Source organism: Salmo salar, chromosome 23, assembly GCF_965601325.2.
Source record: "Salmo salar chromosome 23, fSalSal1, whole genome shotgun sequence".
NCBI classification, from domain to species: Eukaryota; Metazoa; Chordata; class Actinopteri; order Salmoniformes; family Salmonidae; genus Salmo; species Salmo salar.
The window spans coordinates 46,129,897-46,144,483 of record NC_138313.1 but is presented as its reverse complement, the minus strand read 5'-3'; the positions used below and the strand labels follow the sequence as shown (position 1 = coordinate 46,144,483).

At 41.4% G+C, this 14,587-nt stretch overlaps 1 protein-coding gene across 1 annotated transcript in view; it reads left to right on the top strand.

Annotated features, from left to right (window-relative positions):
* Positions 1–14,587, top strand: part of LOC106584753 (anoctamin-3) — a 143,874-nt gene that overhangs the window by 89,138 nt on the left and 40,149 nt on the right. The window contains exons 15-21 of the mRNA XM_082968260.1: positions 1,312–1,394; positions 3,368–3,508; positions 5,917–6,081; positions 7,189–7,225; positions 7,789–7,900; positions 8,190–8,247; positions 9,255–9,352. Of these exons, the coding sequence (XP_082824386.1) occupies positions 1,312–1,394; positions 3,368–3,508; positions 5,917–6,081; positions 7,189–7,225; positions 7,789–7,900; positions 8,190–8,247; positions 9,255–9,352 (694 nt within the window). The remainder of the gene's footprint in view (positions 1–1,311; positions 1,395–3,367; positions 3,509–5,916; positions 6,082–7,188; positions 7,226–7,788; positions 7,901–8,189; positions 8,248–9,254; positions 9,353–14,587) is intronic.

The following is a 14,587-nucleotide window of genomic DNA, read 5'->3' as shown; positions in this document are numbered from 1 at the left end:
CCCTGTCAGTTAGGCTGGTCTGCTGAATAATCACCCCGGTTCAGGGGAAACTTGCTGGGCTATTGTGACTGGTGTGTCTGGGGTCACAGTAAATGAAACCTCTATTGTGACTGGTGTGTCTGGGGTCACAGTAAATGAAACCTCTATTGTGACTGGTGTGTCTGGGGTCACAGTAAATGAAGCCTCTATTGTGACTGGTGTGTCTGGGGTCACAGTAAATGAAACCTCTATTGTGACTGGTGTGTCTGGGGTCACAGTAAATGAAGCCTATATTGTGACTGGTGTGTCTGGGGTCACAGTAAATGAAACCTCTATTGTGACTGGTGTGTCTGGGGTCACAGTAAATGAAGCCTCTATTGTGACTGGTGTGTCTGGGGTCACAGTAAATGAAGCCTCTATCGTGACTGATGTGTCTGGGGTCACAGTAAATGAAGCCTCTATCGTGACTGGTGTGTCTGGGGTCACAGTAAATGAAGCCTCTATTGTGACTGGTGTGTCTGGGGTCACAGTAAATGAAGCCTCTATCGTGACTGATGTGTCTGGGGTCACAGTAAATGAAGCCTCTATTGTGACTGGTGTGTCTGGGGTCACAGTAAATGAAGCCTCTATTGTGACTGGTGTGTCTGGGGTCACAGTAGACCCGTCTGGTCTCGTAATGGCATCTTTTCAAGTCTCGTTCATCAGTATGGAACAAACGTGTATACACCTGGACAGCAAGTCTAGGTCCAATCAGACTGGTTGTTACAGTGGCAGACTTTTCTAGTGGCAGTGTAGATGAGCAGGAAGCAACAGCTCTGCAGCACATGAGGCTCAGATGAAAAATGGGTCGGCCCATCTGATTGGCTGCTCTTCCTCCTGTACTCCTCTTTAAACAGAGAAGTGGGTCAGTCTATGTTAAACTATATCCTGAACAGGAGACTGCTAAATTAAACAGGCATAGAAAGACTCAAATTCTGCCCAAATCTCGCTGCCGATTCAAAATATTGCTATTTGCATCGGTATTAGAAATCCCCATAATTCTCGTGTATCCAATGTTTCTGTGTTTAGGGAATATGCCATAGAGTTATTCCCCCTCGAGAATTTAAATATCAATGTGGCCCCTCCCACAATTTTCAAAAATATCGACGCTGGGCACCGCCAAGAGACGTCGGGGAACTCCAAGAGACAATATGTAACTTGAACCCTCTGTCTGTCAAGCTGCATTGCAGTTATATTAATCTATTTCTATTTTCTATATACTGGAATAAATCAATTCAGTCATTCCATGGAATGTTGATTGATCCGTGTTCTGTTGGAATGTTGTCCCTGTAGCCACGGTGTTCTTGGAGTTCTGGAAGAGGAGGAGGGCAGAGCTGACTTATGACTGGGACCTCATCGACTGGGAGGAGGAAGAGGTTGGTCTATCCACCAATATCTGCTTTATTAATATGATATCATGTGATACTGGTCATGTATACTACTACTACTACTATACTACTACATAACGTCATTATGTTACGTATGATACGGTCAAGTCATTTAGAAACTATTGATTGGGTAGAGGAAGAGGTTAGCAATATCTGGTATATTAATATGATATGTCAAAGACATGTACATACACAGTACCAGTCAAAAGTGTGGACACACCTACTCATTCAAGGGTTTTTCTTTATTTCTACTATTTTTCTACATTGTAGAATAATAGTGAAGACATCAAAACTATGAAATAACACATATGGAATCATGTAGTAACCAAAAAACTGTTAAACAAATCAAAATATATTTTAGATTTTAGATTCTTCAAAGTAGCCACTCTTTGCCTCGATGAGAGCATTCTCTCAACCAGCTTCACTTGGAATGCTTTTCCAACAGTATTGAAGGAGTTCCCACGTATGCTGAGCACTAGTTGGCTGCTTTTCCTTCACTCTGCGGTCCAACTCATCCCAAACCATCTCAATTGGGTTGAGGTCAGGTGATTGTGGAGGCCAGGTCATCTGATGCAGCACTCCACCACTCTCCTTCTTGGTCAAATAGCCCTTATACAGCCTGGAGGTGTGTTGGGTCATTGTCCTGTTGAAAAGCAAATGATATTCCCACTAAGCGCAAAACAGATGGGATGGTGTATCACTGCAGAATGCTGTGGTAGCCATGCTGGTTAACTGTGCCTTGAATTCTAAATGCATTACTGACAGTGTCACCAGCAAAGCACTCCCACACCATCACACCTCCTCCTCCATGCTTCACGGTGGGAACCACACATGCGGAGATCATCCGTTCACCTACTCTGCGTCTCTTAAAGACACGGCGGCTGGAACCAAGAATCTCAAATTTGCACTCATCAGACCAAAGGACACATTTCCACCGGTCTAATGTCCTTTGCTTGTGTTTCTTTGCCCGAGCAAATCTCTTCTTATTATTGGTGTCCTTTAGTAATGGTTTCTTTGCAGCAATTTGACCATGAAGGCCTGATTCACGCATTCTCCTCTGAACAGTTGATGTTGAAATCGGTCTGTTACTTGAACTCTGTGAAGCATTTATTTGGGCTGCAATTTCTGAGGCTGGTTACTCTAATGAACGTATCCTCTGCAGTAGTGGTAACTCTGAGTCTTCCTTTCCTGTGGCGGTTCTCATAAGAGCCAGTTTCATCATAGCGCTTGATGGTTTTTGCGACTGCACTTGAAGAAACTTTCAAAGTTCTTGAAATTTTCCGGATTGATGGACCTTCATGTCTTAAAATAATGATGGACTGTCGTTTCTCTTTGCTTATTTGAGCTGTTCTTGACATAATATGGACTTGGTCTTTTACCAATTAGGGCTACCTTCTGTATACCCACCCCTACCTTGTTACAACACAACTGATTGGCTCAAACGCATTAAGAATGAAAGAAATTCCATAAATTAACTTTTAACGAGGCACACGTATTAATTGAAATGCATTCCAGGTGACTACCTCATGAAGCTGGTTGAGAGAATGCCAAGAGTGTCATCAAGGCAAAGGGTGGCTACTTTGAAGAATCTCAAAATATAAAATATATTTTGATTTGTTGAACAGTTTTTTGGTTACTACATGATTCCATATGTGTTATTTCATAGTTTTGATGTCTTCACTATTATTCTACAATGTAGAAAATAGTCAAAATAAAGTAAACCCCTAGAATGACTAGGGTGTGTCCAATCTGTTGACTGGTACTGTATGAACACTAGTATTCAGACATTACTCAGTCAGCAATGTCTGGTTGATCCATATTATATGTCATGAACATGTACTTATGTAGTTATTAAGATACGGTCCTAGTATTGACTGGGTCGGGGTTATTCATGATTGGACCAGTCAGAAATATCAGAGTTATTGATATGATATACTGGAGTGTATGTGTGTTTGTCCCAGGAGAATCTGCGGCCCCAGTTCGAAGCCAAGTACTCCAGAGTAGAGAGAGTAAACCCTATCTCTGGCAAGCCGGAGCCCTTCCAGCCCTTCACTGACAAACTCAGCAGACTCATGGTCTCTGTGTCCGGCATCTTCTTCATGGTAAGACCATGTCATCACATGAGTCATCAGGCTGTACTGTGGATCTGTGCTCAGTGAACACACTGCAGGGTTTGGGTCGATTCCATTTCAATTCAGTCAATTCTGAAAGTAAACTTAAATGCTTTAATTGAAAAGCAATGAAGAAAATTGGATTTGGAATTTTGGTTTATTTTCTAAATTGAATTAATTGAAATGTAACTGACCCCAATCCTGGAATGCTGTTTACTTGTTTACTACCTTTTCAATGTGTAATACGTTAATGAGCTTCTAGCAGCCTGCTACCACCCCCTGGTGGATAGGAGCCAGAAATACAACAGACGCTCTGGAAACAGTGACTGTTGTTGGGGATTGTTTTCCCAGTGTTCCTCATCACTCATCAACAATAGGAAGTGTCTAGAGACCGAGACACGTAATGATGATTCATTGTTTACCAATATGACCAATGAGCATTGTAAACACACAATCCCAGACTACACCCATTATATAAACCAGGTAGTTTGGGTCCTGGATGCTGATTGGCTAAAACAGCATTTGACGCAACAGTATGACCCAAAGACACTTGTTTGCTGTTCTATTTAAATTGGTAACCAGTTTATAATAGCAATAAGGCACCTCAGGGGTTTGTGTGATATATGGCCAATATACCACGGCTAAGGGCTGTATCCAGACTCTCTGTGTTGCCTAAGAACAGTCCTTAGCCGTGGTATATTGGCCATATATCACACCTCCTCAGGCCTTATTGCTTAAAATACTGCTGGCCTCATAACATACATCCTCAGAAGATACTGTAATGATTACAGATATATTTACTCTCTCTCTTTCTCTCTGTCTCTCTCTCTCTCTGCCTCTCTCTCTCTCTCTCTCTCTCTCTGCCTCTCTCTCTGTCTCTCTCTCTGTCTCTCTCTCACTTTCTCTGTCTCTCTCTCTCTCTGCTTCTCTCTCTCTCTCTCTCTCTCTGCCTCTCTCTCTCTCTCTCTCTCTCTCTCTCTCTGTCTCTCGCTTTCTCTCTCTCTCTCTCTCCCTCTCTCTCTCTGTCTCTCTCTTGCTTTCTCTCTCTCTCTCTCTCTCTCTCTCTCTCTCTCTCTCTCTCTCTCTGCCTTGCTCAATTCAATTCAAGGGGCTTTATTGGCATGGGAAACGTATGTTAACATTGCCAAAGCAAGTGAGGTAGATAATATACAAAAGTGAAATAAACAATAAAAATGAACAGTAAACATTACACATACAGAAGTTTCAAAAGAATAAAGACATTACAAATGTCATATTATGTATATATACAGTGTTGTAACAATGTACAAATAGTTAAAGTACACAAGGGAAAATAAATAACCATAAATATGGGTTGTATTTACAGTGGTGTTTGTTCTTCACTGGTTGCCCTTTTCTTGTGGCAACAGGTCACAAATCTTGCTGCTGTGATGGCACACTGTGGTATTTCACCCAGTAGATATGGGGGTTTATCAGAATTGGGTTTGTTTTCGAATTCTTTGTGGATCTCTGTAATCTTAGGGCAATATGTGTCTCTAATATGGTCATACATTGGGCAGGAGGTTAGGAAGTGCAGCTCAGTTTCCACCTCATTTTGTGGGCAGTGTGCACATTGCCTGTCTTCATTTGAGAGCCATGTCTGCCTACGGCGGCCTTTCTCAATAGCAAGGCTATGCTCACTGAGTCTGTACATAGTCAAAGCTTTCCTTAAGTTTGGGTCAGTCACAGTGGTCAGGTATTCTGCCACTGTGTACTCTGTTTAGGGCCAAATAGCATTCTAATTTGCTCTGTTTTTTTGTTAATTCTTTCCAATGTGTCAAGTAATTATCTTTTTGTTTTCTCATGATTTGGTTGGGTCTAATTGTGCTGCTGTCCTGGGGCTCTGTGGGGTGTGTTTGTGTTTGTGAACAGAGCCCCAGGACCAGCTTGCTTAGGGGACTCTTCTCCAGGTTCATCTCTCTGTAGGTGATGGCTTTGTTATGGAAGGTTTGGGAATCGCTTCCTTTTAGGTGGTTGTAGAATTTAACTGCTCTTTTCTGGATCTCTCTCTGTCTCTCTCTGTCTCTCTCTCTGCCTCTCTCTCTGTCTCTCTTTCTCGTTCTGCCTCTCTCTCTGCCTCTCTCTCTGTCTCTCTTTCTCGTTCTGCCTCTCTCTCTCTCTCTCTCTCTCTGCCTCTCTCTCTGTCTCTCTCTCTGCCTCTCTCTTTCTCTGCCTCTCTCTCTCTCTGCCTCTGTCTCTCTCTCTCTGTCTCTCTGTCTCTCTGTCTCTCTCTTTCTGCTTCTCTCTCTCTGTCTCTCTGCCTCTCTCTCTGCCTCTCTCTCTCTCTCTCTCTCGCTCTGTCTTTCTCTCTCTCTCTCTCTCTCTCTCCTCCGCCACTCTCTATCTGTGTGTGTGTGTGTATGTGTGTGTCCACTCCCCAGATCTCTCTGGTGCTGACTGCAGTGTTTGCGGTGGTGGTGTTCCGACTGATTGCCATGGAGAAGTTTGCATCGTTCGACTGGGAGTTTGTCAAGAAGAACTGGCAGTTTGCCACCTCTGGCACCGGAGTCTGTATCAACTTCATGATCATCATGTCTCTCAATGTGGTGGGTGTCTGGCCAAACTAAACCATAGAATAGATAGAATGGAATGGAATAGAAAAGAAAAACGTTATGGCACCCTATTGCCTTCCCTATGGGCCCTGATCAAAAGTGGTATACTATATATACTACCGTTCAAAAGTAGTATACTATTTAATACTCCCGTTCAAAAGTAGTATACTATATATACTACCGTTCAAAAGTAGTATACTATTTAATACTACTGTTCAAAAGTAGTATACTATATATACTACTGTTCAAAGTAGTATACTATATATACTACCGTTCAAAAGTAGTATACTATTTAATACTACCGTTCAAAAGTAGTATACTATTTAATACTACCGTTCAAAAGTAGTATACTATTTAATACTCCTGTTCAAAAGTAGTATACTATATATACTACCGTTCAAAAGTAGTATACTATACGACGCTGGGCCAATTGTGCGCCGCCCTATGGGACTCCCAATCACGGCCGGTTGTGATGCAGCCTTGGAATCGAACCAGGGTGTCTGTAGTGACAGCCTCAAGCACTGAGATGCAGTGCCTTAGAACACTGCGCCACTCGGGACTAGGGTCTCATTGGAGACTTAGCCTTTAACTTCGTGATCATGGCCAAACCAGCCCACTGGATATACACAGTCATACAGGATAATGTTGCATAACTGATCCACGATCAGATTTTAACTTCATGATCACGGCCAGACCAGCCCACTGGATATACACAGTCATACAGTATAATGTTGTATAACTGATCCACAGTCAGATTTTAACTTCATGATCACCATGTCTGTGAATGTGGTGGGTGTCTTGCCAAACCAAGCCAAGCCATCTGATACGCACAGTCAAACAGTATTTCAAGTCCAACAAGTGTTACATAAATGATTCACAGTAATGTTTTATGTTACATAAACGTATATTTTGCAATTTGCAGAGTTATAAAATACGGTTTTCAGAGTGAGTTTTCTTATTATTCACTGTACAAGATGCTTATTTTGCGACGCTTGTTGTCTCACTGATTACGTAATACATATCGTCTTCATGTCTCACATATCAACTGGCTTGTATTTAGTCAGGCTATTTGTCAAGTGTTAACTGTGTTTCTTTCATCAGGTATATGAAAAGGTGGCCTATCTGCTCACAAATTTAGGTAATTATTACCCCCTCGAGATCCCCCTGAAGATGCACGTGTTCATTTTGTTGCTTCAGTATCTTACGCTTCGGAGGTCCTTGTCAACATCTCTCTCTCTGTCTCTGTGTCTCTCTCTGTGTCTCTCTCTGTGTCTCTCTCTTTCTTTCTCTCTCTTTCTCTCTCTTTCTCTCTCTCTGTTCTCTGGGTCTCTCTGTCTTTCTCTCTCTGTCTCTCTGTCTCTCTCTCTGTCTCTCTCTTTCTGTGTCTCTCTGTGTCTCTCTCTGTGTCTCTCTCTTTCTCCCTCTTTCTCTCTTTCTGTTCTCTGGGTCTCTCTGTGTCTCTTTGTGTCTCTCTCTGTCTCTCTCTTTCTGTGTCTCTCTGTGTCTCTCTCTGTGTCTCTCTCTTTCTCTCTCTTTCTCTCTCTCTGTTCTCTGGGTCTCTCTGTGTCTCTTTGTGTCTCTCTCTGTCTCTCTCTTTCTCTCTGTGTCTCTCTGTGTCTCTCTGTGTCTCTGTGTCTCTCTCTGTTCTCTGGGTCTCTCTCTGTGTTCTCTCTCTCTCTCTCTCTCTCTCTCTCTCTGTAGAACACCCACGGACTGAGTCAGAGTGGGAGAACAGTTTTGCTCTCAAGATGTTTCTCTTCCAGTTTGTTAACTTGAACAGCTCTACCTTCTACATTGCATTCTTCCTGGGAAGGTAAATATTACAACTTCTCAATAAATATTGCAACAGGTCCCCCCGTTATTTTCAGTCATTACATAATATATATTTTACAATTTTATGATTCTTCAGATTCCCTGAGTAAGTTGATTCACCAAATAAGTTGTCTGTGTGGCTGATGTCTCATTGAAAACTTTGGTTAAACTTCTACAATGAGCTCTGTGCACGTTTCAATCTCCCCCCAGCTCAGAGTTAGTCGTTTATTGAACTGTCCTGATAATTGAGTAGTTTTATAAGCCATTGTCTTCACTCTGACTGTGTTTAGGTTCGCCGGCAGACCAGGGAAATATAATAAACTGTTTAACAGATGGAGACTGGAGGAGGTGAGTGGAATCAGGAAGCATAACAACAATAAAAACAGAGCTGTGTCCTAAATAGCACTCTATTCCCTATATAGTGCTCAGGACAAAAGTCGTGCACTATGTAGGGAATAGGGTCTAAAGTAGTGCGCTATGTAGGGGATAGGGTCTAAAGTTGTGCGCTATGAAGGAAATAGGGTCTAAAGTAGTGCACTATGTATGGAATAGGGTCTAAAGTAGTGCGCTATGAAGGGAATAAGGTGCCATATTGGGACACCGCCCAGGATATTATTTCAACGCTGATAGAGATGGTTATAGCCTTTCTGTTTGACTGTAGATTTTACAGCACATAATAGAGAGATTCCTCATTGTCATATTCGTTTTAAAGATTACTTTTGCATAAAATGTAACGATTCCTTTGACGTAAGATTTCACCGTAAATGTTTCTATAATTATGGTTTATAACGGTGCTAAAAACTCTCACTGTAAGCGGTGCGTAACTGGCTGCAGGGAAGTCAGGCGCAGGAGAGCAGAAATGGGTAACAGCAGGAGCACTTTAATGATGCAAAAAATCAAACTGCACCCAGAACAGCAAAATACGGGTTGAAATAACCCGTCGCACACCAGTCTGAAATGTACAATACACTTACAACTAACAATTCCACACACAGACATGGGGGGAACAGAGGGTTATATACACGTCAAGTGATGAGGACCGCACACCTGGTTTACCATTTACTTATGGTAAACCAGGTGTGTGGGAAGACAAGACAAAACAAATGGAAAATGAAAGGTGGATCAGCGATGTCGTGACACTCACAATGAACTTGAAATGAGTAGCAGGCATCACCCGTTTGAAGTAAATTTAACAAGTGATTATTGAAGGCTCCCTATTACTGATTATGAATTATGAATATAGAAATTTTTGACTGTTTTATTTAGATTTATTTTATTCAATGCCACCACAATGGGATTTGTAATGAGTCATTTTGTAATTTATATATATTTTTTCTTGTTTTTCTTTCGTTCAGTGCCACCCCAGTGGCTGTCTGATCGATCTGTGTCTACAAATGGGAGTCATCATGGTACTAAAACAGATCTGGAATAACTTCATGGAGCTGGGTTATCCGTAAGGACCGTCGAATTACTCTCTCTCTTTCACACACTCCCTCTCTCTTTCTGTCTCTTTCTCTCTCTCTCTCTTCATGGAGCTGGGTTATCCGTAAGGACCATCAAATTACTCTCTCTCTCTCTCTCTCTCTCTCACACACTCCCTCTCTTTTTCTCTCGCCGTCTCTCTTTCTGACACCCTCTCTCTCTCTCTGTCTCTCTCTTGCTTTCTCTCTCTCTCTCTCTCTCTCTCTCTCTCTCTCTCTCTCTCTCTCTCTCTCTCTCTCTCTCTCTTCATGGAGCTGGGTTATCCATAAGGACCATCGAATTACTCTCTCTCTCTCACAGTCTCTTTCTCTCTGTCTCTCTGTCTCTCTCTCTCTCTCTCGCTCTCTCTTTCTCAATTCATTTCAATTCAATTCAATTTGCTTTATTGGCATGACGTAACAATGTACATATTGCCAAAGCTTACTTTGGATATTTACAATATGAAAATAATAAGAATCAAAATTGTCAACAGGACAACAGTAACAACAATAACCAAGGGTCAAAATAACCATTCATTGAACAATAACAATAAGCATACAGTAGAGGACATGTGCAGGTTGATTGGTCTGTCAGACACTGTCCCTCAACTTATGGCAGGCAGCAATGTAGTGCGCTGCCAACCCACAGCTTTCTGCGTCCTCCCCCAACAGGACGGGTAGCCTACTCTCATCAGAGAGGTCTTTGAAACCTTGAATAAGGGTTTCAAATTTGGGGAAATTACACTCTCTAATTGTTTTATATTTTTTACATTTTGTCAGGAAATGCAGCTCCGTCTCAGGTTCTGCTGTTGTGCAGTGGTTGCACAGCCTTTCCTCTACAGGGAACCAGGTTTTCCTGTGTCTACCCTTCTCAATGGCAAGGCTGTGCTCACTGAGCCTGTACTTTGTCAAGGTTTTTCTAAGGTTGGTCAAATAGTTAGCCACGGTGTACTGTCGATTTAGGGCCAGATAGTACTGCATTTTGCTTTGTGCTTGTGTTTCCCAATAAATCAAATCAAATTTATTTATATAGCCCTTTGTACATCAGCTGATATCTGAAAGTGCTGTACAGAAACCCAGCCTAAAACCCCAAACAGCAAGCAATGCATGTGAAAGAAGTACGGTGGCTAGGAAAAACTCCCTAGGAAAAACTCCCTAGAAAGGCCAAAAACCTAGGAAGAAACCTAGAGAGGAACCAGGCTATGAGGGGTGGCCAGTCCTCTTCTGGCTGTGCCGGGTGGATATTATAACAGAACATGGTCAAGATGTTAAAATGTTCATAAATGACCAGCATGGTCAAATAATAATAATCATAGTAGTTGTCGAGGGTGCAACAAGCACGTCCGGTGAACAGGTCAGGGTTCCATAGCCGCAGGCAGAACAGTTGAAACTGGAGCAGCAGCACGGCCAGGTGGACTGGGGACAGGAAGACCACGTCAGTGACTCAACCCACTCAAGTGACGCACCCCTCCCATGGACAGCATGGAAGAACACCAGTAAGCCAGTGACTCAGCCCCTGAGTCACTGCACTACATAAGCAATGTAGTTTTGTTTTGACTGTGTTGTAATTTGGTTTATTCTGATTGACTGGATGTTCTGGTCCTGAGGCGTCAGTGTGTTAGTAGAACAAGTTTGTGAACTCAGCCCCAGGACCAGCTGGATGAGGGGACTCTTTTCTTTGCTCAGTTCTTGGCATTGCAGGGCTTGGTAATGATATGAGAGGGGTCCCTGTATTTTAGATGTTTCCAAAACTGAATTGCTCTTTTTTGAGTTTTTATTTTACTGCCCTGCATGCATTGTTTGTAGTTTTCCTCTGGACATGTAGGAGAATCCTACAGAACTCTACATGCAGGGTTTCAATTAGAGGACGACCGATTAATCGGAATGGCCGATTAATTAGGGCCGATTTCAAGTTCTCAGAACAATCGGTAATCGGTATTTTTGGCCACCGATTTGCCGATTATTTTTATTTTTTTTTTTTATTTTTTTTTACACCTTTATTTAACTAGGCAAGTCAGATTAAGAACACATTCTTATTTTGAATGACGGCCTAGGAACGGGGGTTAACTGCCTTGTTCAGGGGGGATTCGGGGATTCGTTTTTGTAACCTTCTGGTTACTAGTCCAACGCTCTAACCACCTGCCTTACATTGCACTCCACGAGGAGCCTGCATGGCAGGCTGACTACCTGTTACGCGAGGGCAGCAAGCCAAGGTAAGTTGCTAGCTAGCATTAAACTTATCTTATAAAAAACGATCAATCTTAACATAATCACTAGTTAACTACACATGGTTGATGATATTACTAGTTTATCTAACGTGTCCTGCGTTGCATATAATCGATGCGGTGCCTGTTAATTTGTCATCGAATCACAGCCTACTTCGACAAATGGGTGATGATTTAACAAGCGCATTTGCAAAAAAGCACTGTCGTTGCACCAATGTACCTAACCATAAATATCAATGCCTTTCTTTAAAATCAATACACAAGTATATATTTTTAAACCTGCATATTTAGTTAATATTGCCTGCTAACATGAAATTGTGTCACTGCTCTTGCGTTCATTGCCTGGCTCGTTGCGAAGTAATATGCCAGAATTTTACGTCATTATGACATACCATTGAAGGTTGTGCAATGTAACAGGAATATTTAGACTTAGGGATGCCACCCGTTAGATAAAATATGGACCGGTTCCATATTTCACTGAAAGAAAAAAACGTTTTGTTTTCGAGATGATAGTTTCTGGATTCGACCATATTAATGACCTAAGGCTTGTCTGTGTGTTTATTATATTATAATTAAGTCTATGATTTGATAGAGCAGTCTGACTGAGCGGTGGTAGGCACCAGCAGGCTCGTGAGCATTCATTCAAACAGCACTTTTGTGCGTTTTGCCAGCAGCTCTTCGCAATGCATTGCGCTGTTTATGACTTCAAGCCTGTCAACTCCCAAGATTAGGCTGGTGTAACCGATGTGAAATGGCCAGCTAGTTAGCGGGTGCGCGCTAATAGCGTTTCAAACGTCACTCGCTCTGAGACTTGGAGTAGTTGTTCCCCTTGCTCTACATAGGTAACGCTGCTTCGAGGGTGGCTGTTGTCGATGTGTTCCTGGTTCGAGCCCAGGTAGGAGCGAGGAGAGGGATGGAAGCTATACTGTTACACTGACAATACTAAAGTGCCTATAAGAACATCCAATAGTCAAAGGTATATGAAATACAAATCGTATAGAGGGAAATAGTCCTATAATTCCTATAATAACTACAACCTAAAACTTCTTACCTGGGAATATTGAAGACTCATGTTAAAAGGAACCACCAGCTTTCATATGTTCCCATGTTCTGAGCAAGGCACTTAAACGTTAGCTTTCTTACATGGCACATATTGCACTTTTACTTTCTTCTCCAACACTTTGTTTTTGCATTATATTTAAACCAAATTGAACATGTTTCATTATTTATTTGAGGCTAAATTGATTTTATTTATGTATTATATTAAGTTAAAATAAGTGTTCATTCAGTATTGTTGTAATTGTCATTATTACAAATAAATAATAAAAATCGGACGATTAATCAGTATCGGCTTTTTTTGGTCCTCCAATAATCGGTATCGGCGTTGAAAAATCATGATCGGTCGACCTCTAGTTTCAATGGGGTGTTTGTCCCATTTGACGAAATCTTTTTTTGCAAGTGGACCCCACACCTCGCTGCCATAAAGTGCAATTGGTTCAATTACACATTCAAATAGTTTTAGTCAAATTTTAATAGGTATTTCAATTTGAATGTGTTTTTTAATGGCGTAGAATGCCCTGCGTGCTTTCTCTCTCAGTTCATTCACTGACTCATTAAGGTGTCAAGTTGAGCTTATTTTTTAACCTAAGTAATTGTAGTGTGTGCAGTACTCTATATATTTTGTACCAATTGAGAACTTTGGTCTAATTCCCTGAGATCTGGATCTTCCCTGGAAAATCATTATTTTAGTATTTTTGGGGTTTACTGCCAGGGCCCAGGTCTGGCAGTACTGCTCTAGCAGGTCCAGGCTCTGCTGTAGGCCATGTGCTGTGGGTGACAGCAGGCATAGGTCATCTGCGAAGAGTAGGCATTTAACCTCTGAATTGTGGAGACTAACACCAGGGGCTGAGGATTTTTCTAGAATAGTGGCCAATTCGTTGATGTAAATATTGAAGAGTGGAGGGCTCAGATTGCAACCCTGTCGAAGGCCCCTGGTTAAAGAATTCTGTTCTTCTCTTGCCAATTTTAATGCTGCACGTATTGCAAGTATACATTGATTTAATTATGTCATATGTTTTACCCCCTACACCACTTTCAATAACTTTGTAGAACAGTCCTGTATGCCAAATAGAATCAAATGCTTTTTGGAAGTCGATAAAGCAAGCGTGTGTAGGTGTAAATATGATCAGTCATGCGATGTTTTGGTATAAATCCAATTTGGCTTATACTCAAGACATTGTGCTTATTAAGGAAGATTAGAACTCTTACATTTATAATACTACAGAAAACATTACCCTTGGTTACTGTTCACCCAAATGCCTCTGTAATTGTTAGGGTCAAATTTGTCTCCGTTCTTAAAGTTTGGGGTTATGAGTCCTTGATTCCAGATGTCAAGGAAATAACCTACACTCAGGATCAAATTAAAAAGTTTTAATACAGCCAATAGAAATTTTGCACTAGTGAGTTTGAGCATCTCATTTAGGATGCCATCAGGTCCGCATGCTTTTTTAAATTTGAGGAACGGAAGTTTCTTATAGAGCTCCTGGTCAGTAATTGGGGAGTCCATTGGATTTTGATTGTCCTTTTTGTAATCCATTCAACTTCTCATGAATTTGGCATTGTTCTGCGTTTGTGTCAATTTGAACGGGGTTGTAGAGTGTTTTAAAATGGGTTGTCCATATGTCACCATTTTGTATCGCTAATTCCTCTTGTTTCGATTTTTTTAGTTTTTTCCAATTTTGCCAAAAGTTGTTTGTGTTTATGGACTCCTCAATTAGTGTCAGCTGCTTGCTGTTGTACTGTGCTTTTTCTGCTTCTGGGTGTACGTTTATAGAGTTTTAAAGTCTCACAGTAATGAAGACGTAATTCACCATTAATTTGGGTCTCTGTGCTTTTGGTTGGATAGTGTTCTAAGTTTTTTCCTTACAATCTTTCAATCTGCATCAAACCAGTTGTCATTTGTGGTCTTTTTTATTTTGTTTTTTATCAATTTCAATTGTGCTT